Below are 27,321 nucleotides of genomic sequence, written 5' to 3' on the forward strand. Positions count from 1 at the left end.
ATGAGGCAGCAGTTCTAATACAGTTATCGTGATATTCTAAAGGACCACCATCCGCGGTAAACAATTTATTTATATTTATTGGAGAGGCTTTTGTCAGCAGTCAAGATAACTCACGGTCTCCTGTGCCATTTTTCATGGCTTACAGCTGAGAGATGGAGCATGCACAGCCCAGCACAGTCAGGGCCAGATTCTTACCATCTGAGCCTGAGACCCTGTCAAAAGCTAAACGTTTGCTGTATTTCTACGTTCATCATTTTACTTTTCTGAAAAAAGTAATCAAGTACCTAAGATCTAAAATGCAATGTGCACATGCTGCAGCCTACCAGAGAACAACTCAATCAGGAAGCTGGAACATCGGTAAAACAGGGAATACCAGGATACTGGCTGGGAAGAGAAATCCATTGGACGCATTAACTGCATCTCTGGACAAAAGATGTGATTTAGGTTTGTTAAGAAACAGTACAATGGAAACTACCTGGTATTCCCTATTCACTTAGCCCTCCAGTACCGCACACCACCTGCCAATCTCCTTTTGCTCTCCTTCAGCAAGCCTCATGTCAGCTGTTAAAGTTAGTGATAATTAACCGACTGATTGCCTGTGAGCCAGAAATCTCTTCTCTCATTACCTATCCAAGAGCTCTGTCCACACGGACAACTAGAGCAGTCTGGCAGCACTTCGGATGCTGGCCCAGGAAATGCACTCACTAGCCAGCAGAGGGGGAGAGGCACGGATTGCCAGCTGCGTCTGCTCCCTTCAGCTGCTGACACGGTGCTGGCCCGCCGCCGATGGTCTGGTTCAGCTGTGATGGAGCAGAGCTGAGGCGAAGGCAAGCTGCTCTAATGGACAAAGGCTGAGCCCCTCTGCGTCCCTCCCGTACAAAGGTGATTAAACCCCAGCCAGAAGGGCAGGTGAAGTTCAACTCTGAGCAAGTGAGGTCAGTCGTTTCCACGCTGCACGCATGAGTTGTGGAGCCTGCAGCAGCGGAGTACAACCCCCCCTCAGACACACAGCCAAGGGAGGGTACAAGAGAGGTGACAGCAAAGAGCAGTGAACAGAGGGATCCATCTTTCTCTGGGAAGAGAAGCCAAACGATAACAAGCAGGTAAAAGCTCAGCTTTCACTGCTACTGCAGCCACTTCCTAATGAGAAAAATACTTGTTTGCTGCCTTCTTGGCCTGTCCTGGGGAACCCAGACAGGTGAGCAGTCCCATTTCAGAAGGGTTGGAAGGAGCCCGTGCTGTGCTGATCAGCCATCTCTGCCTGACAGCCACTGCAGTTTCACGTTCCCCAGTGCTCTGTGCAATCAGATGGATGGTTCCGGCTAGAAACCAAACCTGTGTCTTTGCTACTGCCAAGCCACTTCCTTCAGCAAGTTCTTTCACACATCAAAAACTCCAACAAAGCCCTGGCGATTGCTCTGCAGTGCAGCTCTCAAAATATGGCTCAGAACGGGGACCTGCATTTCTAACGTTTTCTCCCTGGGAAAATAGGAGGCTGGGCTGCTAGGAGCTGTAACAAGTCAAGAGATCTGTGCTATGTCCACCAAGATGTAGCCAAAGGAAAGAGGGATGATGGATACTGGATGTTCCGATCCATGCAGCTATAAACAACACAGCATGACTTAATGAGGGGAAAAAAAGCCACTGAACACTCACATTTATTGATGTTTTCTATGTCCCCCTGTTCAGTGATGATGTTCAGGAGCCCTTCCATCAGCAGCAGAGCCTTGTGGTACCTCTGTGCACAGTCCTCTCTGTGGTGGAACATCTCATCCAGGGCTGCAGACTGTACCTGCAAGCAACAACCCCATGCAAAAGGTTACTCCCAGACCAAACCCAGCTTTCCCAACACAGCCCCTTATCTGTGTGAACACCTCCATCATCCAACCCCCAAAGATTGCACACAGCATCATGAATGAAGCCACCTGCTAAGGCCGCCAGCAGGAACTGCTACTGTCTGACACCTGCTCTGTGCTAGCCCTGTTCCCAGGCCCTGTGTGGTTATTACCATTTGCACGGCATAGCTGAAGATGAGCTTCTCTGCTGTGATGCTGTTGATGCGATCCATGAGTTTCTGTTTGTCTAAGAAGAACCTCTGCAGTCTCATGTTGAGGCAGTGGCAGGATGATACACTGGATTTATAAAGCTCATTCAGCTTCTTCACAACTAGAATAAAGGAAAGGAACGCGTTGGAAATTCTTCTAGTTCTCCCTGCGCTTCCCAACCTCCGTGCACAGGACCCCAAATGAGTAACTTCAAGACAATCAGGTTATATTAGGGCCAAATGTAAGTATTTGCTGCACCACCACAGGGTCTTTTTCCTTTCCTTTGTCACCTTCACCAGTTACAAGCCTGCATGTTGCAACACCTACACGTCTATTTCACCTGAGGCCAGGCCTACTTTTGTTCCCTTCGGCTGCCACAAGGTACAGAGCAGTCTGCTTGGTGCAAGATGTCTCACGCATCACCAGAAGCAGCAGACACGCCAGATACAAAGCTTCTGTTACTTGACGGGTGATGACGTGCTGTGAAGAAGTACGTGACTTGTATGTGGTAGCTGTTGGAGCTCCGTGTGGCTGAGCAGTACTGACAAAGGAATCTCTCTCCTGGGACAATGCTGTCCCAGAATGAAAGGTCACCTTTCCTGCACCGTGGCAGCTACGACAGGAAGGTTGTGACAGAGAACCAGGAGTTAAATATGATCTAAGAGATTAAATAACCCAAAACAGCAAGCGAAGCCACGAGCTTGAGTCTCACTAGCTGTCTGGCATGACCTACACACCATACCTAGCACAAAGCATCTGACAAGAATTAACCAGTATGTCTGTGTTTGAAATCCCACCCCACTGCACAACTTGCTTCTGGGGGAGGGAAATGAACCTGTACCATGAACAAACTTATCTCGGGTACTATGCAGAGAGGCAACTGCACCGACAGCCAGGCCCTGTGACTAAATATAGCCTTCCTTTGTAGAGATAAGAGAGCAGAAAGCCAGAAAAGAGACTGCCTCCATGAACAAAGGCAGTTGCAACTCTAAAGGACTGAGGCACAAAACCTTAACCCTGTCAGGGTCACACTATCAGATCACCCTGGTTCAGAAGAAATTTGAAAGCGAGTTGGAAGCCCAAAGCTCGTGGGTGACATCAGAAGGGCAAAATGAAAAATTCCAGGAGAAGAGAGCCCAGGCTACTTAAAAACAAATGAACGCACCAAACCAACCAACCAACCAAACCCCAACAACAACAAAAAACATATGCAAATAAAGCAATATCCTCCTCTGGGGAATTCAGTCAGAGCTCTGGGCTGGGCCCAAATTACCAGGAAAAAGATCACGGCTGCAAGGTGAGGACCCTGCTTGGCACACACTGCCCAAGGACACTCCGGGGCAGTGTCTTGTCGCACTTCCACCTTTTTTTCCATACACATCTGAAGAAGTTACACAAGTGCCCTGACAACCCTCTTGTCCTCACTGTGCCCTTGAAAATCTCAGGGGAGCAGTACTTTGTGGGGAGAGAAATAAGAAAAGGCAGCCTTATCCAATTCCCACACACTGAAGGCAGAGTTATGCCATGAATCTACAAGTTGCAATTCACCTGGAAAAGGAATATTTTTTCGGGGTTACATTAGCCCCTGGGGAACATGTGGGAGATGCGTAGCTAAATCTGTGCATTTTACTCCATATTGCCCCCCATAACGTGTGCTCACTGTACGTAACTTGTACTTTTTGCAGCCCCGCCCCAAGTTAGCATCGGTACTTTGAAAGACTAAACCCATGGGGAAGGGGACTGAGGGGTCAAGCACTTCAAGTGCTTCAAAAAGCTGCCTCCTACTAATGCCATTGTAGCGTTAAATTTGTTTTTTCTAATCACTGAATCCCAGCCAGTTCACATCACAGGCCAGCCAGTCAGATGCAAATGTAAGGCTGCGAGACTAGCAAATCAGTGACTCCTGCGTTACCAGAGTTTTACTTCCTGTGTTTTTGTTTCACTTTAAACCATCATTGCCAAGACACGTCTCAATTTGCCAAGTAAGCACTTACTAGGCCAGGCACTGTGTAATTAAGTTGGACTTGCGTCGAGTACAAATAAACACCTGAGATGGAGAGGTACAAGGAATCAGATAAGATGAATTCCCCTCTCACCAATTAGCGCTGAAGATTCTCACAGGGGCATGAGCAGGAAAGTTTGAGACCTGAACCAAGCATGGAGAAGGGAAGATTCCTCTCAGTAGGAATGAACAATACCCCGAAAGGAAGGCCCAGCCATGCAGGAGCACAATGAGGACTAAGCCCGTGTGCACACAGCTGGGGGTTTGCGCTCACTCAACATCCTCCCTGCCTTTGTAAAACTTCCCATTCTTCCATCCCAGGCCTTTGTACCATGTGCCAATGCCCCTTACCTTGCTTGACGGTGGAGGACAGGCACAGCTTGCCAGCTTTGATCTGCTCTATGGCTGTCTGCAGGCCCGAGGACAGCAGCTCTGCGACTTTCAGGTACAGCACCAGCTGCTCTGCATAGCTGCAAAGCAAGCATGTTGGAACACAACCCATCAGTGGGGCAGCACTACGTGTCCCGAAGGCACAGAGTGACACGTTGGGGTGGCAGGGAGTGACCTTGGGGGCTCTCTGCCCAGTCCTTACCTCCACTCCCGGCTGAGAAGGCTGATCTGGTCAGCCACCACGCTCTCCTGCAGCTGGTATTCAGACGCCACTGAAGTACTCATCTCACTGGAGCTGCCTTTCAGGGCGGCGATCTCCATCACGTAGTGGACAAAGGCCAGTGTGAAGCGGAGGCTGCGCAGGATGTCGGTGTGCTCTTGCTGTTGAAGGAAATGTCAAGGCGGGGTTACAGAGGGAAAGCTGGCATGCAGGGAAGGCTGCTTACCTAGAGCTGTGCCAGTGGCTCATCCCTGCTTAAAGAAGTAACACCTGGGCCTGAAATCCCCTCACACCTCTTCTTTGGGCAGGGACAGCCAAACTCAGCGCTGAGCCCACACGCCCCACCAGTTCCTCCTCCACATTAAAGGCAGCGACAGCCCCAGGCCAGAAATTCCCAGCCCAGTCCCTGGAAAAGCTGGTAAGACTTGCTCCAGAACTACATGCTCCCTTCTTAAGGAGTGTTCCCAGCAACTTTGGACTGTTTCAGAAGTCAGCCAGGAAGGGAACAAGACCATTGGCACAACTGCCCAGCCGTGGTCCCCACCACAGCCATGATGGTACAAAGCTGGAAGTGAGTGTGGATTTCATGAGAGTGACAACCTTTTGCAACCCCAGCCCTCACGTAGCTGCGTCTCTACGTGCTCCCAGCCCAGTGCCAGAGCCCTGGGTGAGGTCCTCTGAAGGGACAGCAAGGACAGCCTTTCAGCTGCAGCCCCTGCCCAGTTAGTGAGGGGAGAGACTCGCACTCAAATCACTATGTTCATTTCAAAGCAGTTTTTCCTCTGCTATTACAGACCAAAGGGTATTATCCTGTTTCTGGGAATCTCTATTGCTTAAATCATTGCAAGCATTTTGGGGAAGTTAGTATTTGTGGGAAAACTGAATAGTTGTGGGTCCTACAAAACGAATTGCTGCCTGGATCAGATGTAACTCCATTTTGTTTGTACCCTCTGCAGAAATGCAGCTAACCTGCATGACCTTCAAACATTTGGATCAGTTCTCTTAAAGGGGCTCGGTAAGGATGTTTTCTACATGAATTTGAGGGGAAAACAAACAAATAAAAAAGCACATGCTCAAGTTCTGCATGTTTTTGTTTTTCGTTCACCAGTTCAGGCACTTGTTGCTAAAGGAGCTTTGACTATCTGAAATATTAATCTCTTCTCTACTATCTCGCTACCTGGAGAGTCCAGTAAGGTAAGGAAGTTTCCGTCTTCCTCTATTTTCTTTAAAAGCAAAGAAGGAACTTGGAGATTAAGTAATTGCCAAGTCATACAAGAAGTTTGTGGCAAAGCAGGAACCTGCTGAGATCTTGCAAGTCTCAGCCTTGTATCTCACCAATGCACAGTCCTTCCTCTCTGCAAACACAGTTGGCCTTATTTATTATGTTTGCGTTTCTGGCCTTATTAGGCATCACAAGAGTCTTTACCTCCATCGCCATCTCTATTGTGTTTCCAAAACACTGCAAAACAGACTAAAATTTAGCATTCAGTTTGCCTTGTCTGCATCTAAAGAAACTTTTCCAGAAGACTGAAGAACCACCACCTATCTGAACACAGCAGCTCCGCTCAGGATAAATAGGGGTGCTTAAGTAGCAAGATTTCAATGCCCTGAAAGCGTCAGAAATCAGAAGATCTGCCAGGTTTGTATTCTGGCCAGCTCCACAGAGCACAAAGGAGTCTCCAAATATGCCAAAAAGGCTTGGTGCCAGGAAGGTTTTGTGACATGTGGATCAATTATTATGCTCAGCAGAAATTATGAGCAAACTCAGATGACTCCTTGCAGACAAGGAGCTGAACTGAATGGGATTAATAAAATCAAGCTGATAACTTCTTTAGCACACTTCTCTTCAGACCCTGAAAAGTGACGGCAACTGGCAGGGCCCCATACTTCTGGGACCTCAAGGACAGGACGCTCAGTTAAATTCAGTGCTACTGTGATACATCAATGCACATCAATCAGTCCTAGCACTGGAGCTCTGCAGGTAATAAAGCAAGTCAATGCAATTCAATACATAATTATCAATAAAAAGCTAAAGAAAATCTGAAGCAGAAGAGCAAATCCACATCCTTAAAAAAACGTATGTAGGTCTTTGTAGGTATCTAAGGGGTTTTAGCAACACCAACAAAATTCAGATACGAAGAGCCTTTCCCAGTCCTAGGCAGCCCAACACTGTACCATGAACAGAGCTGAATCCATCGCTGATTCTGTCTCCCACCTCTACTGCAAACGGGCAGCCTGACCTACATTTCAAACGTATCTCAGCTACAAAAGCATTTGCTTTGCTTCAGCTGGTCTTCAGCCCACAGAGGGGGAGCCTGGCAGCCTTACAGCTTACAATCTGGTCTAGCTGTTCTGGCGCAGAGCATGTCATGTCCCCTGCTCCCCATCAGTAAACGTGTCAGGTTTATTTTTTTTCAGACTCTTTGGGCAGAGGCTGTATCACTGACTGACTCCCTAAGTGCATGTAGCAGGCAGTCATTTGATACACCAAGCTACTCATTCCCTGAAGTCAGCTATTCTAATGCTGAGCCTTCTAAAAGGGAGAAGTAGCCAGGTTTTATTTAGAAACTGTTCGTGCAGGACACACCAGATAACTGATGTTTCCACCCTGCAAATTCAGCTTTTGAAATGGTGAATTTTAATCCCATTCGTGGGCAGTCCCAAGGACTACACGGCTTGATAGCAGCCTCAAAAACCGCTTTCCTAAATACATCCTGGGCTTCCTGAGCGCTGTGTTGCCTACCTCTCTTGAAGCCAGCTCACTCCATCTTTGGAAGCAACTGCTTGACTGCAAACATGAACCTCTGGATGAACCAAACATTGGACCTCTGGATTTTCTTTCCCTTTATTCTCCCCTGTCTTTTGCCCCCAGTAAGTCCCTGGCAGGATATACCCACCTCCATGAGGGTCTCTTCAGGCAGCTCTGGTGCCTCGAATGTAACAGCACTTTCCAGGTTAGCGGTGATTGGATCAGCGAACGCGTAGCGGAGACTCGCAGGGCCTTCCACAGCATCCCCACCAGTTCCGACTGCCAAGTGCCTGCCGGTAAACGAGCCTCCAGAACTGAGAGAGCTGGAAGACCCCACTGGGTAGAAAAATAGGCAAAGGAATTACTTGAGATGTTAATATTAGACTGGGTATTCTTTGACCAGCACAGGGGATAAATGTAACTGTAGGATCCAGGATCCTGGCTCTTACGAGAGCCAGCAACAGGCACTCTAGAAAAGACACAAGGACTCTTGATGCAGAATAACCACTCAGCATGCAAGCTCCTCAGTGACTCAGCTAGACAGTTTACAAGCACGAGCAAATTTAATGCACCTTCCAGATTGCCTGTCATTTTTGGGGACAATTCCTGAATCACCTCCCCTCCCTGTCCCCAACCCCTTATGAATCCTGCCACAGTATCTTGGGCTGCATTTTATCATACACCACCATAATCAACCACCTTATCATGGATCAGCATGGTTTGAACCTTGATGCCCTAACACCATCACCTAGTAAACACCTCTGGTAAGGGAGGTTTTTATCGTGGTTTTAAAACATCAGCCACTTGCATGTAAACCAGGAAAGCTTTCTGTTATATGCCCTGAGCTTCTGCCTTCCTCTGCTTACAAACAGAAGGTTGGACAGAGTGACTTCAGCTAAGTCAAGACCCTAACCTCAGGATTCAGGAGTAAGAACTGTGTTCACTGAACAATTCCCTCACCATCATCTTTTCCCTTTCTTGGCCACTGAATCCACCTTAAGACTATATTGCATATAAAAGATACACACTTCAAAAGGAGTTTCTGCCTCAGGGTATAGATAATACATTCCAAGAGGGCTTTGTATCCCCCTACACACTGCTGCAGAGGGGTATATTCTATCTGTCAGGGGGATGCTACTATCAGCTATGATGCTCTGCTAATTCTCCACCGTCACTGATCCTCTGGAGGGAGACAGTTCTCTTCTACCCGTGAATTTCATTTGCTGCCCTGCCCTGACTTCAAAAGGCTTAGCAATGTAATGCACATTTGAACAACTAATCTGCAGAGACGCACAGCCTCCTCTCCTGGAGATCTCTCCCAGTTGGCATGCTTCAAAGCTAAATGGATCATTAAAAACTGGTGGAGTATTTCCAGATCTTTCAGATAGAGAAAAGACCAACAATACCACATTCTGAATGCGCTGTAATTCTGAGACGCCGCTTGCAGAAATTGTTAGGACAAATCCTGAAAAGGCTCTGCCTTTGTATCTGTCAAGTGATCTTACTCACGGATTGTCTAAGCACTTGGGGTGTAGAGTTCCAGCTTGCAAAGCTCCCTTTTTTTTTTTACCATTTTGTGCATTAACTTTAACATAAGGAGTTTCTACACAGACAGGATAAAGCTTGTCAAGCAGCATTGCTTTGATGGCCTTGACCCAGTGCTGTGCACGTGTTGTGGGCTCACTATTTAACAGCCTTCTTTACCAGGCACTCCATCTGAACTCTTCACTACTCAGCAGACCCTCAAGTATCCAACCATCAACCCACTAAAAAAGTGGCACTTGGATCTGCTTCCCAAATGTTATTAACCCTGCAAAGGCAATACAGGAAGCCTGAATTCTCTATTCATAGCATTTCAGTGGTAGCTGAGGCTCTAGCCAGGATAGTAGCTCCATTGTGCTATAGGGCAGTCAGGCACTTTGTGTGAGTCCCTGCCCTACGAGAGTCCCTGCCTGCTTACAAGACAAAGGAAGGATTATGGTCCCAAGTCTCCAGACAATCAAGGATCTGAGTGGGTTTAGCTATGATGGGAATCCAAGCCATGTCCAGGAACTGAGCCATATGTCCCCCCAGTCCCAGTCAAGCAGCTTATTCATGGTAACATCCAAACCTTCCCTGCAGTAATTAAGAACAGTTGACTATGTTCAGATGAGGAACAGCCAGGACAAGAACCCAAACAAGCCAAAAAAGCAAACAGAAGTGTCCAAATGTTTTCTTAAACTGAACATAGGCTCCAGCTCCCAGACACACTGTCCCAACAGGGACAATTACCACAGCCTCAACTGTTGGCTGCTGAGGCCAGAGTGCTGGCATCTTAAAAGACGTATCCGTCCACCAGGAGTGCACTTCCCCATTTCCTACTTAAGCAATTCACAGCATAAGTCACACCACTTGTACTTGGGCATATAGAGCCCTTTCGTAACGGTACTTGTGCATTGAAATTGTTGGGCATGGACATGCCTGCCTTTTATAGCTTATCTGCAGCCCATGAGGAAAACCCATCAGAATACAGAACATTCTTTATCTTTGTTGACCTATCAGCAACAGTGGATCTATGAACAGCTGCAGCGTTATTCCTGAAGCAGACAGAAACGATGTAAAAGGACAGTTTGCCTCTCTCTTCCAGCCCTGGAAATCCCAATAAGGCAGGAGTCCTTGTGCCAGTGTGAAGAGTTACCAGCAGTAACTGGGGTTGGCATGAGCCAGCACAAGAACCTCAAAGGTATTTAGACCAGCTGAGCTCTCTGGATTGGGCTTTGAACAGCCCTCTGCCACCGGTGTGCAGCAGCAAGGAAGACAGCACGTTGCTCTGCCCCCAGACATTCCCACTGGAACAGGCAGGTATCAGCCCTTTACCTGAAAACATCCTGGTCCTCGTGGTCTGTGGGGGGGTTGTTCCACTGGGAGGGGATCCGACAGTAAAAATCACTGGGGATGGGCTGGCAGAGCCCCCAGCCCGGGCACCAGAGTGCAGGGTCCCTCCGTAAGCACCTGAGGGAGCTGGGGAGACAGTTGAAAGGCGCAGACTGGCATTACAGGAAAGTTACTCTGAGCACGGTGTGCCTCACCCAGCGGTTTTATGTTCCTGTAGACTCTCTCACCGTGGTTACCAGCACAAGGCAGCACTCCCTTTAGAGGCATCCTGCGATGACACGACCAGGCCTGGCCGGCACTGACCGCAGGACGTGAGCCTGGCAGCGTTATGCACTGCTGCAGCTGTTCTCCCCTCCTCGCTTCCCAACCTGCACGCGCAGGAAGACCCACCCTTGCAGAGCCATTCATATTCAAGCTGACTGGCAGAAAGTCCCCACTTCCACATGGTATCTCATTCAGAAGGGGCCAGGAGAGGAAGCCTTGCCTGCCTACAAAATCACACCGCTAGCCAGCAATTACACAGCACGCGTAAGCCCACAGACCTTTGAACGCTCACAGAAGAAAACAAGCAAACATCATTACACTCCTCACGCACAGCAGTCAAAAGCCACCAGAAAAGAATCCTCCGTTTCATAGGAGGCGCACAGCCAAAATCTTCCTGCCCAGCCCAGCCCAGGACATCCCCCCAGATCTGCCTGGCCTTTCCACCTACCTGCAATTTCCATTGGCTTCTCGTTGTTCAGGCTGTCATTGCTGCCAGCTTCTGAGATCTGCGCCCCAAAGGCTGCCTTGAGAAGCAGGTCAGTGAGCCTGCCTGTGCTCAGAGATCTGAAAAGAGAACATACAAGATGATGCAGAAAATCACCAAGCAAGTTTGGGGCAGGTGCAAAGTTTCAGCTCAGTTCCACTCCATTTTGTGCCATTGCTGGTCCACAACAACTACAAAGCAGAGTCCAAAACTGAAATAACCACTGGCCCTATTCCTCTTTTAGCAGAGCACCTGAAGCACCTCCTGCTACTTGCAGAAAGCTTATGACTACTTTACTAACTGCAGTAATTAAAGAACTGAGTACAGAATTGCTGTAAAACATTTTTTCTTTGATGGAAGATAGAGAAATTAATACTAGAGGGCTCTTCCAGATCACTGGAGAAAGTTGCTATCAGCAGAGAGGCAGATAAGAAAAGTTTAACACTAACACCTGAGCAGCTTTGTATCCTGCAACATTCATGTCAGTACCTGGCTTTCAAACAGATCTTTGAAGACCTGTGCCTACAGTTTGATAGGCAAAGAATACCTCTACCTCATGACAGGCACAGGATCCAAAAAGAGCAAAGCACAGATTTGAATGATTGCAGGGAGTCTGGTCTAATAACCAAATCCTTGATTCCCCACTTGCTGAAACCGTGGGCACTAAACAGTGTGAAGCTGTAGGCAATCTTTCATTTTATAAAATCTAGGCCACAGCCTGCTTCTGTAGAGAAAGACTTTAAAAAATCTGCCTAACATCTGCCTGCAAACCAAGGGTGCTAGCAGACAACTGCAGAATGCTCGCAGACACATTTTAACTGAAGTCGTAGCTGGGCTTTGAAATTTGCCCCACTCATCCCATGTTAGGGAATGGAGCACCACTACACAAAGCAGACCATAGCTCACCTGCCCTTGACCTCTTCCACAGGCCTCAATCCAAAGCCAGTCTGCTGGCAGTGGAAATGACCCATCTCCTTCAGATCTGGCAGGGTTTTGTTCCGTGTTGGAGTCATCACAACACCCTGATGGGCCAAGAGGGTGAGGAGGTTCTGGGAACTTGGGGTTTTGGGAAACTCAAAAGGGGACACAGCCTAGGAAAAAGAGAAAACAGAGAGCGGTCTTTAAAATGAAGGATGAAGGTTCCCCTCACCCCTCATTTGCTTATCAGAATTAAATTGTACACTTAAAAACAAGCCTGAAATAGGAGGAAAAGAGGAGGAAATTCCAGCCCACACACTTACTTGTCCCCTATCCCAGAAAGACTAAAATGAAAGGACAAGCTCTGCTGAAAATTTGTAGTAGCCTAATATAAACACAGAGAAATGCCGTCGCAGTGCCAGCTTCACATCAGGCAGTGGGGCTTTCACCCACTTAACCGCCTGCTGTCTCCGCTGGGGATTCCCCCTGGACACACACCTGTGTCACAAGCTGTGATGTACAAATCAACCCTGACACCGCAGCGCACTAATGCGCTTCTGTCCTAATCTGGGCAGCTCCTTTTCATTGCCTGTTTAAAACCCCGGACTCTGCTCAGATGGTGAACGCTGTTGCCAAGTGAGATCTGTCCACTAAGAACTAGGACACTGCCACATTTCACACAGATCACTAAACAGCCCTTGAAGAAAAGGGAACAAGTGGTGATAAATGCAGGTCAGAGATATCTGAGCATACAGTGCTTCACCCCCAGCTAACCCAGCAAATCAAGCCGTGAGAAACCCAAAGGCAGACACCTCGATATACCTTTGTAGGGGAGCCCATGATAGTTGGCAATGGGCTTCTCTGCATGAACTCAGACAGCTTTGGTGAGGATCTGAGCTGCCGGCAGTGCTGCAGGCCATGAATCTGCAGAGGCTGGCTGACTGGGGTATGGCCAAAGTGAGCAACTAGAGGATCAGAGTGCTGCTTGGTTATCTTCTGCCTGCAGGAATGCAAATCTGACAGGTTGGGAGCACTGTGGAGCCGGGAACCCATCCCTCGAGGAGAGTGTTCGGGCGCTGAGGCACCTGGAGAGCCCAAACACAGTGACAAACCATATCATTTTCGGGTTCTAAAAGAAAAAAGCCAGCCTGATGCCAGGATTCACTGCTAAGACATCCAAGGAGGTACACACCCAACCCTGAATGCCCTGAGACTACGGCTCCGACCTTATCCATAGGAGTAATAAGGAAAGTAAGGATCAACTTACCAGCCATGGGAATCCGGCTTCTCACTTCTGCTCCAACAGAAGAGGGGATAACAGTCTGGCTGGGCTGCTCTGGGATCGTTCCAACTTTAAGGGAACAAAATCAAAGATTATTCAGCATTAAAGTTTTCATAGGCAACGACAATACTACACACCTCCTATTTTATAGGAAGGTAGTAGTCATCTCTCCCAGTCTTCTCATCCCTGGCTGTATAGTGAAAAGATCAACAACTCCTGTAAAAGGAGGAAAAGAGCTCTGGCTGGTATTCATTTAGCCAGGTTTAGTCTTACTTTGCACAAACATTAATTCAGAGGAATAGAATATAGTCTCCATTTCCCCATCAGCAGAGACTAATAAATATAGGATGGGAGACACTAGGGATATAGAATAGCTCATTACATCAGTCTGTTCCTTTACAGGAAACAGCAGATTGCATCATTTGCACACTAGGGCTTTTCTTATCCTCTTCCGCTTGATTTGCTTGTTAGTGTCTGGGTCAGGCTATCAGGTATTCCGACAGCTGCTTTTCAGTAGACACAGTGAAGTTTCAAGCCCCTCCAAAGCCAGTCAGAATTCTGCTCTGATGGCAATCGGCTCATATTTTTCTCACTTCAACCCAAACTGGTAAAAAAATAACAACAACAACAACACAACTTTGCACTTACAGAAGCCCTCTGGAGAGGAAAGCAAAATCTTTCACACAGACACCAAAACACAGCTTACCTCTCCTGAGGCTAATAGGTATTTTCCTCTCCATTTTACTGAAGCCAAAACACCTGTCAAATATTCTACTGAGAAGAGCGATGGGAGAACACAACGATCTGAATTCCCTATTACCTAGCGGTTACAGCTGGTCAAAACCTCCTCGTTACAGGAGAGAGACGTGCTTCTATTAGAGCAGCAACACGCCAGTTGACATCTTACCTTGCGGTGATGGCATAAATGGCTTGGCACCGCCGAAGGAGAGCTTTCTAGAGCTGGGCACAGATCCATGCTCTCCAGGATAAGGAGGGGAAGCACCAGTTTTAGGAAAACCAAGAGGACTTGTACTGCTAGATCTCCGGACCGTACCAGACCTTATAGGAAAGAACAGCAACATGCACATCACTTTAGTTGCCAGTAAAGAAGAGTAAGGAAAATATTAACACCTGATACTCAAACACACCCAGCTACCCCCACAGAAGTGGAGCTTCACAGCTGTTTATCTTAGATCAAAACTCGACTGTACTAGGAGTACATAAATACAGATTAAGATGATAATTCTTGTTCTCAAGAGTTCCAATCCAAATACAATTTTGCAGAAGTATGAAAAGAATGAGCTGGATTAGCTCAGCTGTAAGCAGGGAAGCCTGTCATCTTTGAAAAAGTCACTTTTAGACACTTGCAGGTATCTAAATGAGTCCTGAACAAGACCATTTCCTATTTTGTGTCCAGAGTGTTTATTGTAGGTAGTGTCTTTACACTGCACTGAGAGGGTTTTATTCAAGTGTCCCTCCTGTGCTGAGCCTTGCACTCCTCTGTCAGAGCGGCCTTCAAGTTAGAAAGCTCTGCGAGTGCACGTTGTGCTACGGAGTTATGCTGTGCCAAAGGAACTGCTCTGTAACAGGGCTTTGACTCAACTCAGGAGGAGCTATAAAGTGAAACAGAGCAGTGCGTGGCTGTCAGATCTGAAACAGCTGAGTACTACCCAGAGGAATTTCTCTTTGAGGTGGAATGGTCAGAATTGCCTGGGCTTCAAACTCCCCTAACTCCTTGTGAAACCTCACCTTAGAGAACTGAAATTAATTCGTACAGGCCACACATGCAGGGACCTCAAGTATTACCTAGCTGCTAAAAAGAAACCAAGAAGAAACCAGAATAGGGAGAAAGGAAGTAGAACCACACCACAATTCTGGAGAGGGATGGGATTTTTGTGTATTAATTATCAATATTTGAATGGTTTCATCACGCTTTAAGAACACAGCCTAACTACTGAAATGCCAATCTGCCTCTGCAGGCTCCTTCACCAAGATTCCACTGCACTCCTTTACATGAGAAAACAGTTTTTTCATCACATCTACTCTTCATTTGGAAACATCTTTTCCATTGTTGAAAGAACATTAGTCTCAGCCAGTGGGTGGTTTTCTAGACAAAAATCAATGAATATGCTGAAAAAACGGTGTGCAAGCCACTGCAAGATGCTGTCACCAAGCATCCTGCCTCCTCTCCCAGCAACACACTATTAATCTGTCTGTGCATATCTGAACAGAAGGAACAAAGCCGTAAAGGTTTCAGCAGTACAAGCACGGCTAACTGCATTACAGGCAAACCCATCCTGATGTCAGTACGTCTGTTCAGCAACACTACCAGGTATCCAGCATTACTTGATCCCATGTTTCAGAAAAAATGTCAGTAATCGAGATAGGAGTTTGATTTTTTTTCCCCTTCTCCCTCCTCAACCCCACCCCAATGTGTTACTGTTTTTTTATAGTCCACACTATATTCACAGGCTGAGGGGAAAAAAAAAGGAAATCATTAAAAGTTTTAACCTAAAAGTCACTTCCGTTGATGTTGCTCCAGATTTAGAGGCCGAACACTCACTAAGTGCCTGGCCCTGAAGCCAAACTAATATACAAAAAGAAAACACACCTGACCCGGTAGTGACAGACAGAAAGCATTGCTCTGCCAAATTTTTAACTCTTCAGAACATCAGCCATCGAGAAGACTAATTGTTATTTCTTGTGAGCTTGCAGGAAAAGCCAGGAGCTGACTGCAGCTGCTGAAAGGTGTGGAATGTCAACCACCACCCTACGAGACATGGCACAGGCAAGGAGCAGACGAGCAGGACAGGTGATGTGGCCAAAAGCAAGCACACATAATCACCACCTCACCACACGAGATATCTATCCACAAACAAGCTGTTCCTCAGGCATCACCAGCCAGTCAGATGACAGCAGTCGATACTGCAGGAACAGGGTATGTCACAGCTCTGAGTCAGGCTACGTGCCAGACGTGAGGAGGCATTTGGCTGCATGGCCTATTTGATACAGCTGATGGAAAAGTGCAATCACACAAAACGCTTGGTGAAGTTTTCTCCTTCCATTCCTGAAGTGTGTCTAATCAATTTGCTGATTAGAGGAAGTGATGATGAGAGATAAATATGGCTTCCTGGGGCAGGAGACAAAACATGACGCCAGAGATTTTGCGATGATGCTGAAAGCAGAGCGTGAATCATCTGATTGGTTCCATTCCTCAAGTTCCTCTGCAGGGACGACGCTAATCTCATCATTACACAGTGCTGACTAAGAGGAGCAAAACATGACAGTTTGATCCCAGACTGGTATCCGCACGCTGCGAGCCCAAACTCAGCAGCCTGTCACTGTGCCTGGTGCAGGCACGGCGTGCCTCAGTGCAGCCTCTGCACGTTCTCCAGAGCTTGTTATACATCACATGGATGGCTGGGACTCTCAGGTTCAGCACTCACAGGGTGCACAAATACTGCTGTGAGAAATATAGGGCATGTAGGAAACTGGAAGGAGCTTACCACCGAACCTGTCACGCATTCAAAGAACTGAGCACAGAATAGTATTAAACTAACACTGCCACAAAACAAATCTCTTCGCTGATCTGTGGCTAATATCAACATTGTGTCTCCAATTCTGGGTCCACTCTGAGTAAGCCTTATCCTTAATTAAGCTGGTAAGAAGCCCAAACTCAGACTGACACAGGCATTACCCTACTTCTGAAAACTAAACTTTAAGCAATCCAGATACTTGGAATATTCTTTGCCCTTGCTGTACAAACTCTCCTTAAGATCCTGTACGCTTCTCCTTCTACAACCTGGGCTGCCACTGTTAACCCAGATCTCAAAACTGTAGGAATTCCACGTGTCGAGGGAGAGAAACTTGGTGGTTTTTGGAGGCAGAAGACATCACCACCAAGCTGAGGAAGGCAGCTGCACGCAGCTGGAGGCTGACATCCGGCTCTTCCTGACGGCCCTCAGAAGGCATGCTCTGCCTCACAGGCAGGAATTACTCGTGACTTCATCGGGATGCGTAACCACATTAATATGGAACTCGTGTAAGAAACATCTATGGTGTGACTAGCTACAGGAACTGATTAGTAAAGTCAGGTAAGTTTTGCATCCCTATCCATTTCAGTCATTTATCTCAACTTTTTCCTTTCAGAGAGGTAAGTGCCCAGTGAATGACTGTCTCTGCTTGGACCACCAAGTCATATCTGGCATAGGAAAAGCTGTCAGACCCCAAAACGCCCAGCCTACACAGAAAGCTGATGGGAGCTATGTCACATACACACATGCGGACAAAACGTACAGTACCTGGTAACAAATAAATTTCAACATCACTACAGAAATACTCCAAAACTAAATGTTACCACAAAACATAGCCTGCCTTGGCTCCCTACAGCAAGGGGAAAGGGCCATCACGCAGGAAAATTTTTAGAGATAGAGAGAACCTACTGTAAAAGGCCCCCCAAGATGTAATGCAGTGTAACACACTGATGTGACCCCCTCCACCCAGCCCCAGCACTTACCGAGGAGAGGCGTATTGGTGCGGAGACTGCAAGTTCTGCTCAATCCTCCGGTAGTTATGGATTTGTGTCGGAACCGGAATTGGCACGGAGTGTCCGTACTTGCTGCTGGAAAACTGACCCTGCCGGCTGTGGAAAGGAGACAAAGCCTCGTGTAAGGGGGGGGCCTTCAGCCAGGTAATTGGAGGTATTATCTTCACAAAGCAACCTCACGCAGGGAGTGCCCCCTTCGCTCCTCTCAGGCTGCTGTACTGGGTGGCAGTTCAAAGCCATACGAAAGGGAAGTGGTGGCACACATCTCCTGAGAGCAGGCACCTTTCTTCCAGCACGCTTCCCACCCACGGACTGAAGCCAAAACACACACCCAAGCGCACCACTCCCTCCAGGAAAATTGGAGCCCTGCTGTTTCATGCCACAACTGGCCCAGTTTCCAACAGACTCAGATCCCCAGCCAAAGAGCACATCACGGAACAAAGGCTAAATGCTTGTGGCTCACACAGGACACCAGCAAAGGTTTTGCTGCCAAGAGCTATCTGCAATTCATGCAGAGACACTGCTGCAACAATGGCACTTCCATCAAAGCCTCGGCACACCACGAAGAGAACACACACTTCTGGTGTACTTCAGAGTATTTGCAAGTTAACTACAGGGTGGAGAAGGCAACTCGGGAGAGAATGAAAGTAGGGGACAGGAGCTGGTATCTATATGCCCATCAAGGTCGGCAAGAATATCACGCACACAAAATGGGACAGGCCCATTCTGCAAACTTCAGACTTCTTTCTAGTTCCATCCAAGCAGGTAAATCAGCTCCTGTCTGATACCTGTTCCCCCAGGTGACAGTTTCCCTGTTATTCTTAGCCTGTACGCCCCACTCTGCAAAACCCATGCTATACAAAAACCATGCAAACACCACATTTAACTAAGTAGCTGCCTCAAGTCTTTTCCCAAAGGCTCCCGAATTCTTGGATTAATTGCCATGGTGCTGTTATTTACAACTGCCAACATCAATTGCAGGGAGGTTGCACAAGTACAGAAAGATCTTATTGGTAATGAAGGCTTCTGCAGTCTTCCTTGCTGTCAGCGCAGGACACACACCTTAGCTTGAACCCTTGAAGCAGGAAGTATCATTTCTTCGGCTCTAACACTCAGAGAGGAAGTGTTTTACTTAAGGTGAAGGAGAAAGACATTTAATTCAGCTGGAGCGCACATGTGTGCATAGGGGACAAGCTGTGTCTTACTTTGCAGTTCAAAATATCCCATCACGAAAATTTCTTTTTTGGGGAAGGTCAGCAGTACTTTGTGGTTTATGGTGACAGTGTTCAACAAAGCTGAGCTGCAGATCTCCACACTGTGCACATGAAGACACTTCTCCTCCTTCTCAAAAGACCTTATTAACTAATCCAGGCTGAAAGATCAAAAAGTGATTCTGATTTCTCTCTTCCTCTCGTAACATATATACTATTTTTATCTATTATTTTTATTCATTTAAATTCTACGTATGAGAGAGGGAGTTAGGAGAATCTTATCAAGTAGAGAAAGAGCGCTGACGGCACTAAGCTCTAAAGGGCATCACCTAAGCCTTGATTCTTCACTATCAGATAGTAAAATAAAGGCATTCAAGGTTTCTTCTTGCTCAGTGGAAAGGTGAGGTTTTTGGTGTCTCTGCCTTCCATCAGTACACGACACAGTATCAGACAGACATAAAGCAAACAAGCTTTAACCAACAGATCTGAGGGCTGACGTCAGACTTTGCACACATCCTGACTTCCAACATAAATTTCAAATGCACTCTCTTAAATCTGGCCAAAATCCTTTAGGGGGAAAATATTTTTTTGGGTGAAAAGTCTCTCCCACTCCCCAGGATTTACAAGAGCCCTTATAGGAGCCGGGTGTCCTACACAAGGTGCAAGTTGCAAAAGAAAGTGCCCAGCTGATATAGACTAAATCTACTAATTGGCCTCAAGCCTTAAAGACTACAATGGACAATAAATTTGCAAAGACAAAGAGATAAACCTGGGGCAGGGAGTTTAATTACTTGAGAGTAATTAAAAACTCTTTAAAAATTGCATGAAATCCATTAGCGTGGGATATATACAAGGAAGTACTTTTCATTAGACTTATTAAACATTTTCAACAAGTATTAAAAAAAATATCAACCCTCAACTATCAGCTTATTTCAGTTCTGCCTAATCTTCACCTTTTAGTTAACAATGAGGAGAGCTGCTCTAGAGTGCATCATGACATCCCAAGGAAAACCCACTGCTGGCCACTCTAAAATAGCTTTTGCTTTCTGTCCCAGTTGGGCTACGTCCAAGCATTGCTTGCTAGCCTAGAGCCACACATGAAAGGGCAAACTGCTGCCTTCTACCAGGAAGAGTCAAGAGGGAGAGAAAATCTGGCATTCTCTGCACCTGTGAAGCCAAGTGCTGAACCAATGGGCCTCATGAAATCTACAGCGAAGAGCACTGAAACTTGTGTTAATAATACTTCCAAGGGACAGATCAAAGATCATGTTGTGCACTCCAGATTTGGAGCGACTGCCCCAGCTTTTCATAACCTATGTTTTGTTTCCCATCCTGGACAGGTTAGGAAGTAACTTTTCAGTGTTTCTTTAAAGCAGATATAAAAGTGGGAAGTAGCTGCAGAGGGTGTGGAATCTCCTCCACAGAAGCTGCAGGAATGAGTAGGAGAGACAGCAAGAGTAGACAAAGGTTTAGATCATAGCCACTGGCTGTGCCTTTCCGCCTTACGATCCACTAGAATAGGATGAAGAGAAGAGAGCAGACCACAGTAGGCAGCATTTGAAGTGAACTTCCATGAATTTCTACTCACTGCTGTCCAGAAACAAGGCTAAATCCTTTAATAAAGACTGATCCCCAGAATGCAAAGGAATCAGTTTATTCAGAATAAGCTGTTAAAAAGCTTAGCGGGCGATGGCATAAGAAGCCTCATGCAATTATACTGCACACTGTGGTACGTGCCTGCCAATTAATCTGATCACGTCAGCAAGGCTTTGAGCTATATTCTTCTCCTTTATATTTATATGCTTTCAGGCTATGTTTTGTTATTTTCTGGGCTCTGTTTATGTGATGAGTGTGTTCAACACAGATTGGGATTACATTTTCTTCTTAAGAAAGATTTTAGGGTCATCCCTTCCCCAGCGTGAACTCCCCCCTCCAACTCTCCTCCCCCAACATGTGCCACATTGACAGAAGAGAAGGTGAAAGCTGTCCTGCCTTCCCAGCAGGCACGAGTGAGGTGGGAAGCAAACCTGCCAGCTCCCTGTAAGCTAAGCATGAACCCTAAAGCTTCAAGCTCTAAAGTTTATAAGATCGCCTTCCACAGGCCATTGACATTTTCTGAAGAAAAATGCATCTGGGCCTGCTGGCGGTGCTGGGCAGTTGATGCCGTTGTGCACGGGCAGCTGTCACCTACCACAATTCTAAAGACCAAAACTGATTTGAAAACAACTAGCTCAGTTGGAACTAAACCTGTGACCACACCTGTTTGCAGTTGTGATGCTTACTCACGCATCCTCTGTAAGGGCCGTGTGTAGCAGCGTTACTTTATACAGACATAGAGCAATGAGCTGCTTGGAGCTTCAAGCAAACTGCAGACAATTAAGTAGGCCCAGGTGTCTGTCCTTCAACAGCAAGGAGAGATGAGCAACACTCCTCCACACTTGTCCTCCTATCCTTTGTCCAGTAATTCAAGCCCACAGTAGTTGCAGCCTTGGCTAATGTATTGTGCTCTAACTCACTGTGTGAATTTAAAAGCAAGGGTCTTCAGCTGGAATACTCACTGCCTCTGCAGGCTGAGCACAGAGGGGATGAGTAGCACATCCATACCAGCAGAGGAGATTAACTCTCTGCTTGAGAATAATACCTGCCCCAGGGAGCAGAGTTAATTCCAGCTCTACTGCATTCTCTCTTAGCCCCTTCTGAGGGCCAGTGGTGGGAGAGACAGGCTCTATATTTGGGATGGATCAGTGCCCAAGGCTGGGGAGTTTCTCCTGGGTGTTCCTTGTTGCCCTTTAATTAAAGAGAGATGTGGATCTTGCTCAGCACACCAACATCTCTTAAAATCCTATCCTGGAAGTCAATGGGATTTTAATTAATCAAAGTTGCACAATCACCACAAAACAGTCCTTCTTACCTGGAGGGGCTCGGAGAACTGCTGTAAGGGGGAGAAGGAGACGGCGTCCTTCCCTGGCTTTCCAAACCTGCTGAAGTCAGCAGAGAACTCCTGAAAAAAGGGCAGACAGAACCCAGGTGTTAGAGCCTGTTAAATAACTGCTCCCCGCTGCAGAGCACAGAACAGAGCTGTGCCTGTCCCACACCCTCTGCTGAGTCTAGTCATAGCAGCCCTGGAGCTGTCATGCTGCCCCACGTGCACTCCAATATTCAGGTGCCACACGCTGATTGTCTGGCAGAGTACCAACAGGACTTTTAGACCACATTTCTCCTATGCCGTAATAACCTGGTGTAGGAGCCTTTAAGCAAATGAAATGCAGTTTAGTCCTGAGGGATGAGGAAGCTAAGCATAAATGAGTATCAGCTCTAGAAGTTGTGTGTTCCCATCAGCATACACATGTTCTAGTTCTTATGCAATACTTATGTTCACGTTAGTGCAACTCTTCCTAACCCCGATAACCTAGAAAAGTGTCACTGAAGTTTGTCTCTATGGCTATTTTTCTAATCATGAATTTGACAGGAGTGAATGAAGGTAGACGAAGTAACAAAGAACACCATCTAAAGATGCCACCTTCATTTCATACTAGTTTCCATACTAGTTTCTTTGCAAAAACAGGTGATGCGTGAGGGCTGTTTGCTGGCATTAGTGTGTTACAAACACAACTGGAACAGGAAGTTTTGTTCCAAGTTGTTTCCAGATGTTGGAACAGACAGTTCTCTCTATATATTTCTGACTCAGACCTGACAGTGAAAACTGAAAATGGTCAGAAACAGGCAGGTGACAGTCATCCCTATCATGAAAGCTAATTCAACATCTTTCCTCCATTCTCCAGAACCCAGGAAGTCCCAAGGGCACAGTATGCTCCAATGGCTTCATTTTCAGTTGCCTGGGTGCTCTTACCCACTGTACATCAAGCTGTCTTGGATTGGTTTCCCTCCTGCAGCCTCAGCAGCCATATCACCTGAGGAACAAGGAAGTGAAGAAACATTAATTTGAGATCAATTCCTCAAAACCCTTTACATATTCAGAGCAACTGAGATTTTGGGTAGAACTCCCTGCTCCTCCAAGATCTGCAGACTTACTTTTGAAGTCAGTGTTTTGCCAAATTCATACAGGTTGAAACTTCAGTTTGTGGATGCTGCTGATCCTTATGCCCTGATGTTTTGCAAGGTTTAGGCTGAAAGGGAGCCCATTTGGAAGGGGTTCAAAACTTGACGGAATTGTTTGGGGGCAATAGGTATATGCCCACTTGGTGCAACCAATGAGCTGCTTTGTACAAATGACACTGGTATATGCTGCATATATGGCTGAGTGGCAAAAATCCGGGACAGCTAAATGAGCTGGCTGCTGGATACAAGACAGGGGAGTTCATGCTTTTGCTGATACATCTGAACACTGGAAACATGGCTAGCTCTAGACATATGTACATCGGTCCCATTGCTGTTCCCAGGAGGAATACAAACAACAATGAGCTCTTCCTTACTGTGAGGATTACACAGCAGACACCTGCCTGTCACAGTTCTCCCCTTCCAAATCCCTCTTTTAATAAAAGTAGTGCAACTGTGGAAGGAAGAATCAAAGTATTTATCACAAATCCTAACTCAGCAAATCCTCATACACATGGCTGAGATTGAACAATATCCTTCTGCTGGCTAAATGCTAATGTATGGACACTCTTAGGTGTGTGACTGAACTGTAGCTCTGGACCCTGTGAACATATATATTTCATGCAATTCTTATCAAAGTATAAATACACAGAGGTGCTAATGTGAAATTCAAAGATATTTCAAGAAAAATCCAACAGTTTTTCTTTTTTCTTAGGTATTTTTGGGAGCATATTCTGTGAGAGGAAGACATTTCCCTGTGAGCCTACTTACCTTCTTTTCCAGTTGGATTTCCAGTTTCAGTCTCTTATTGAATTTCCCAAATAACCTTTACTCTCAAATCCTATCTTTGAAGATAATTACAAAATATCCTATGAAGCTAAGCAGGGAGACAGAAATCTCTTACAGCGCGAGAACTACAATACTCCTGTTACTCAGACAAAACAGACAGGCTTAATCACATTTTCAACTGTCTATTAACTACCCTTAACATCCACATTCCCCCCTCTCCTCAGATTGTCTACATTTCCAGAAACCAACTTACTTGAGAACTGTGCTGGGACCATAACAAAGTCATCCGTGTCACAGGATGAATTCTTACTGCTGCTTCCAGCAGAGTCCTTCGATCCATGCAGAAAACCGGGGGAATCCTGGGTAGGAGATGCCAGCGTCTTCTCTTGCAGCTGCTGCTGCATCTCTCCAAGGGACTGCTAATTCAAGAAGAAAACAAATACTGCCTTCAGCACAGCTACTTCTTCATTCTGCTGGATCCTTTAAACCGAGCTGTACAAGGCTACAGACAACATTTTGCTCATAAAGCAAGGCTGATAGCTTGCCAAAGGCAGCTGTTCAGTTTACTGAGAAGGAACAGTCTTTTATGCCCATGTCAGAACCGTGCACCTTTTGTTACAAAAAACATAGTATCAGCATGTCTGATCTTCCTCGGATAAGACAAAAATCACTTAAGGTATCACGCCACTCTGCCACTCCTGAGGCTTTCCGGATCAACCATACATTTGCTACCAGCTCAGTTTGTAAGGCCAAGAAAAAGAGAAGAGCCTTCAGTGAGTTTTTGGTTGTTCTTTTGTGTTTTTTGTTTTTGAACATTACACCTTTAGTCTCTACCCACATCCTAGTGCTCAGGAACAGGTATATGTCTCGGCATTTTTGGGACAAACCTGTTTTGCTGTATTGCTGATGAGGAGTTAGGGAGGTCTAAAGAAGGCTAAGCATCCAAGAGATAAATGCCTCACAGCTATCAGAGGCATGACAGGCCCCTCAGAGCTCCATTTTTTCTCTTCCTTCAGCCAAATGATGGATAGTCCCACAATCCTTTTACAGATAGATGGAGGCTAGATGGTTTTAGAAAGTTGTAAGGCATCTCAATTGCCCACTGTGCAGATCATAAGACAAGCTTCATTCTAATGCACTTTGGGGCTGAAAAAGATCAGAATCAGCTTCCACTTGGGCCCTAATAAAGCCTTGTCCACTCCCCTGCTGTATCTACAGGGACTGACTCACTGCACGCGCAATACACGCAAGCAGAAGGACTTTCCTCGCTGTCAAAGCTGTCTCTTTTCCACATAACATGCTGGCTCTGCCCTGCAGACGTGGTGTTTTTCACATGCTGAGCCAGTACAGCTCTGTCAGCAGAACTTCCAAACGCAAACCAGGCCTAGTGCAGTACACTTCTCACGTGGAGACCCCAAGGTCTGCACCACCCTTGAGCTTCCTGGTCCAGAAGAGCTCCAGTGGAGAGGGTCTATTTTTCATACCAGCTACCCATTCCTGGAGTCTTATGGCCAAGGAGCACCCCAGCCAACCACCCTTCTACCTATGGTTTCAGGAGGAAAAAATACAGTCAGGAATACAATATGTGCCATTCAGAGCAAAACAGGCCTCTCCTCTCTGTGCAGTCCACACCAGGAGCACCTAGATCAACTGTAGATAGTGCCCCTCCATCTTTCCCACACCAGCTCCGCACAGCAGGTGCAATATCTTCCATGTGAAAACATGGAGAGAAAGATTCAGTCATGGCACTTCCTGAAAGAGGCTGAGAAGCCTTGGCCCAGGGAAACCTCAGAGAACAAAGGAAAAAAGCAGCAACGCCAGGGACAAGAAAAGAAAATTCAGTCCTGCTCCCTTTCTCATCACACCACCAGCATTCCTCAGCTCAAAGTCAAAAGGCAGCTTTCACCAAGAGCCTCCGAAAACAAGCTGTCAGTTCAGTGAGCTAGAGGAATGTCACTTCACTGGTCAGTTGATATTCTGCCCTCCAGGAAAGTTCTCATCATTTCAGGTAACCAGAGAGAAAAAACATCAGTTCAGATTAGCTCTCATGAGACCACCAGACAGTGGCAGGCCTGCTCTGAGCAAACAGCTCTGCTGAATATCTCTCTGTGCTGCCTGGGAACGCTGGTCAGAAAGGAGGAGGCTCACCTTTCAAAAAACGGTGGATATGCTGTCAAGCTGCAGAGACTTAGCTTGAGAACAGAGAACTTCTAGCCAAATAAGCATTACTATGCCCTGAATTAGTGGCCAGTTTTTGGTTTGTTGTTTTATTTTTATTTTTTGGTTCCAAGGAGCTTTCTGTCTCTGCCAACACAAGCTAATATTGTTAACACCAACTCCTTCACAAAGGCTTTTCATGTAATAGGCAACGACAAACTGAAATATTTCTTGTAGAGAGAACGACAACCTTCAGAATCCAACTCTGAGCACACTGGGAAGGACACTGCACCAAGCACAGGCAGAACCACAGTGTTCAGTAACTCGCACCAGATGACAGCAAAAGCAGAGGCTGTGCTTCAAAGAAGCAAGCAGGCAGACCACAAACATCAGCAGTGCACCCTCTGAGCTGTACTTACGGGAGGCGATGCCAGGTGGGAAGTAGAAGAGCTGCTGGAGGAACTACCGGAGCCTGAACTGGGATAAGAAGGCATTGGCACAGAAGCAGCTAAAAACAAGGAAGAAAAAAACAAAGAAACAAACAAACAAAAAAAAAAAAAAAAACACAACATAAATAAGTTGTCAACCTGAGATGACTCAATAATAGAAGGTCTTTTTCATCTTTTCACATCAGGTTTACTTCACGTATCAGATGCTGCCAAGTAAAGGAGAACAGCAGAAAAATTAGCATGCTGTTCAAACGTACAATTTTCATCCAGCCCCTGCTCCCCACACTATTTCACCGTTACAACTCTTAGCGCTGCAGAACATCCAACTGAGATCAGAGGTCCACCCTACAGCTGACCTGTGCAGGCAGCAAGATGGTTTCTGCCCTGAAGAGCCTACAAAGCATCTTTGTAAATGAAGGGAAAGTTATGCAGAAAAACGGACGGAGTTACTCAGGCCAGTGCCAGAGAAGTTAGGAGCTAGACTGCTCCCACACCCTCAGTTTCTTCTTTATCAGCCCTTGTGCCTTAGAGCACCTACCCCAATTGCTGGGAGCTCGGCTATGTAAACCACATCTGCTCAAGCCAACACAGGCCCATTTACCTCTTAAATCAAGCGGCATTACTCCACACGAACACATTACGAACTCGGTTAAGATACAATCACCGTGTATTTATCAAGTCTCTGTGGGGAGGAGCAACGCGCGCTCTGCAAGAGTGCCACACTGGGCGAGAAGGGAGGTGCAAACAACAAGGATCCTGGCTCAGAGAACGTTCGGCATTTGCAGGCTTGGAGCCCTGGGCCTTTCTTTGCATCAGCCCTTTGTGAAGTCCTTGCAGAGTTGTGCTCCTCAGTTTGCCTAATGACTCTCAGAACACACTCAGTAT

General features: G+C 46.6%; 1 protein-coding gene across 3 annotated transcripts in view; it reads right to left on the reverse strand.

The window, feature by feature from the left end:
* The window catches only part of ULK1 (unc-51 like autophagy activating kinase 1), a 78,947-nt gene that overhangs the window by 3,096 nt on the left and 48,530 nt on the right, over positions 1-27,321 (reverse strand). Inside the window, exons 12-27 of one of the 3 annotated variants that reach the window (XM_035340416.1) lie at positions 26,407-26,495; positions 24,084-24,246; positions 22,836-22,896; positions 21,897-21,986; positions 17,745-17,870; positions 14,136-14,287; positions 13,214-13,297; positions 12,769-13,031; positions 11,935-12,119; positions 10,993-11,108; positions 10,263-10,406; positions 7,555-7,742; positions 4,640-4,818; positions 4,399-4,517; positions 2,009-2,166; positions 1,657-1,792 (exon numbers count right to left, since the gene is read on the reverse strand). In XM_035340416.1, coding sequence (XP_035196307.1) covers positions 1,657-1,792; positions 2,009-2,166; positions 4,399-4,517; positions 4,640-4,818; positions 7,555-7,742; positions 10,263-10,406; positions 10,993-11,108; positions 11,935-12,119; positions 12,769-13,031; positions 13,214-13,297; positions 14,136-14,287; positions 17,745-17,870; positions 21,897-21,986; positions 22,836-22,896; positions 24,084-24,246; positions 26,407-26,495 — 2,253 coding nt within the window. Of the gene's footprint in view, positions 1-1,656; positions 1,793-2,008; positions 2,167-4,398; positions 4,518-4,639; positions 4,819-7,554; positions 7,743-10,262; positions 10,407-10,992; positions 11,109-11,934; positions 12,120-12,768; positions 13,032-13,213; positions 13,298-14,135; positions 14,288-17,744; positions 17,871-21,896; positions 21,987-22,835; positions 22,897-24,083; positions 24,250-26,406; positions 26,496-27,321 lie in introns of all 3 variants that reach the window. The other 2 variants (XM_035340415.1, XM_035340418.1) reach the window with 2 other exon arrangements.

This window comes from Oxyura jamaicensis, chromosome 15 (genome assembly GCF_011077185.1).
Source record: "Oxyura jamaicensis isolate SHBP4307 breed ruddy duck chromosome 15, BPBGC_Ojam_1.0, whole genome shotgun sequence".
Classification (NCBI taxonomy): domain Eukaryota; kingdom Metazoa; phylum Chordata; class Aves; order Anseriformes; family Anatidae; genus Oxyura; species Oxyura jamaicensis.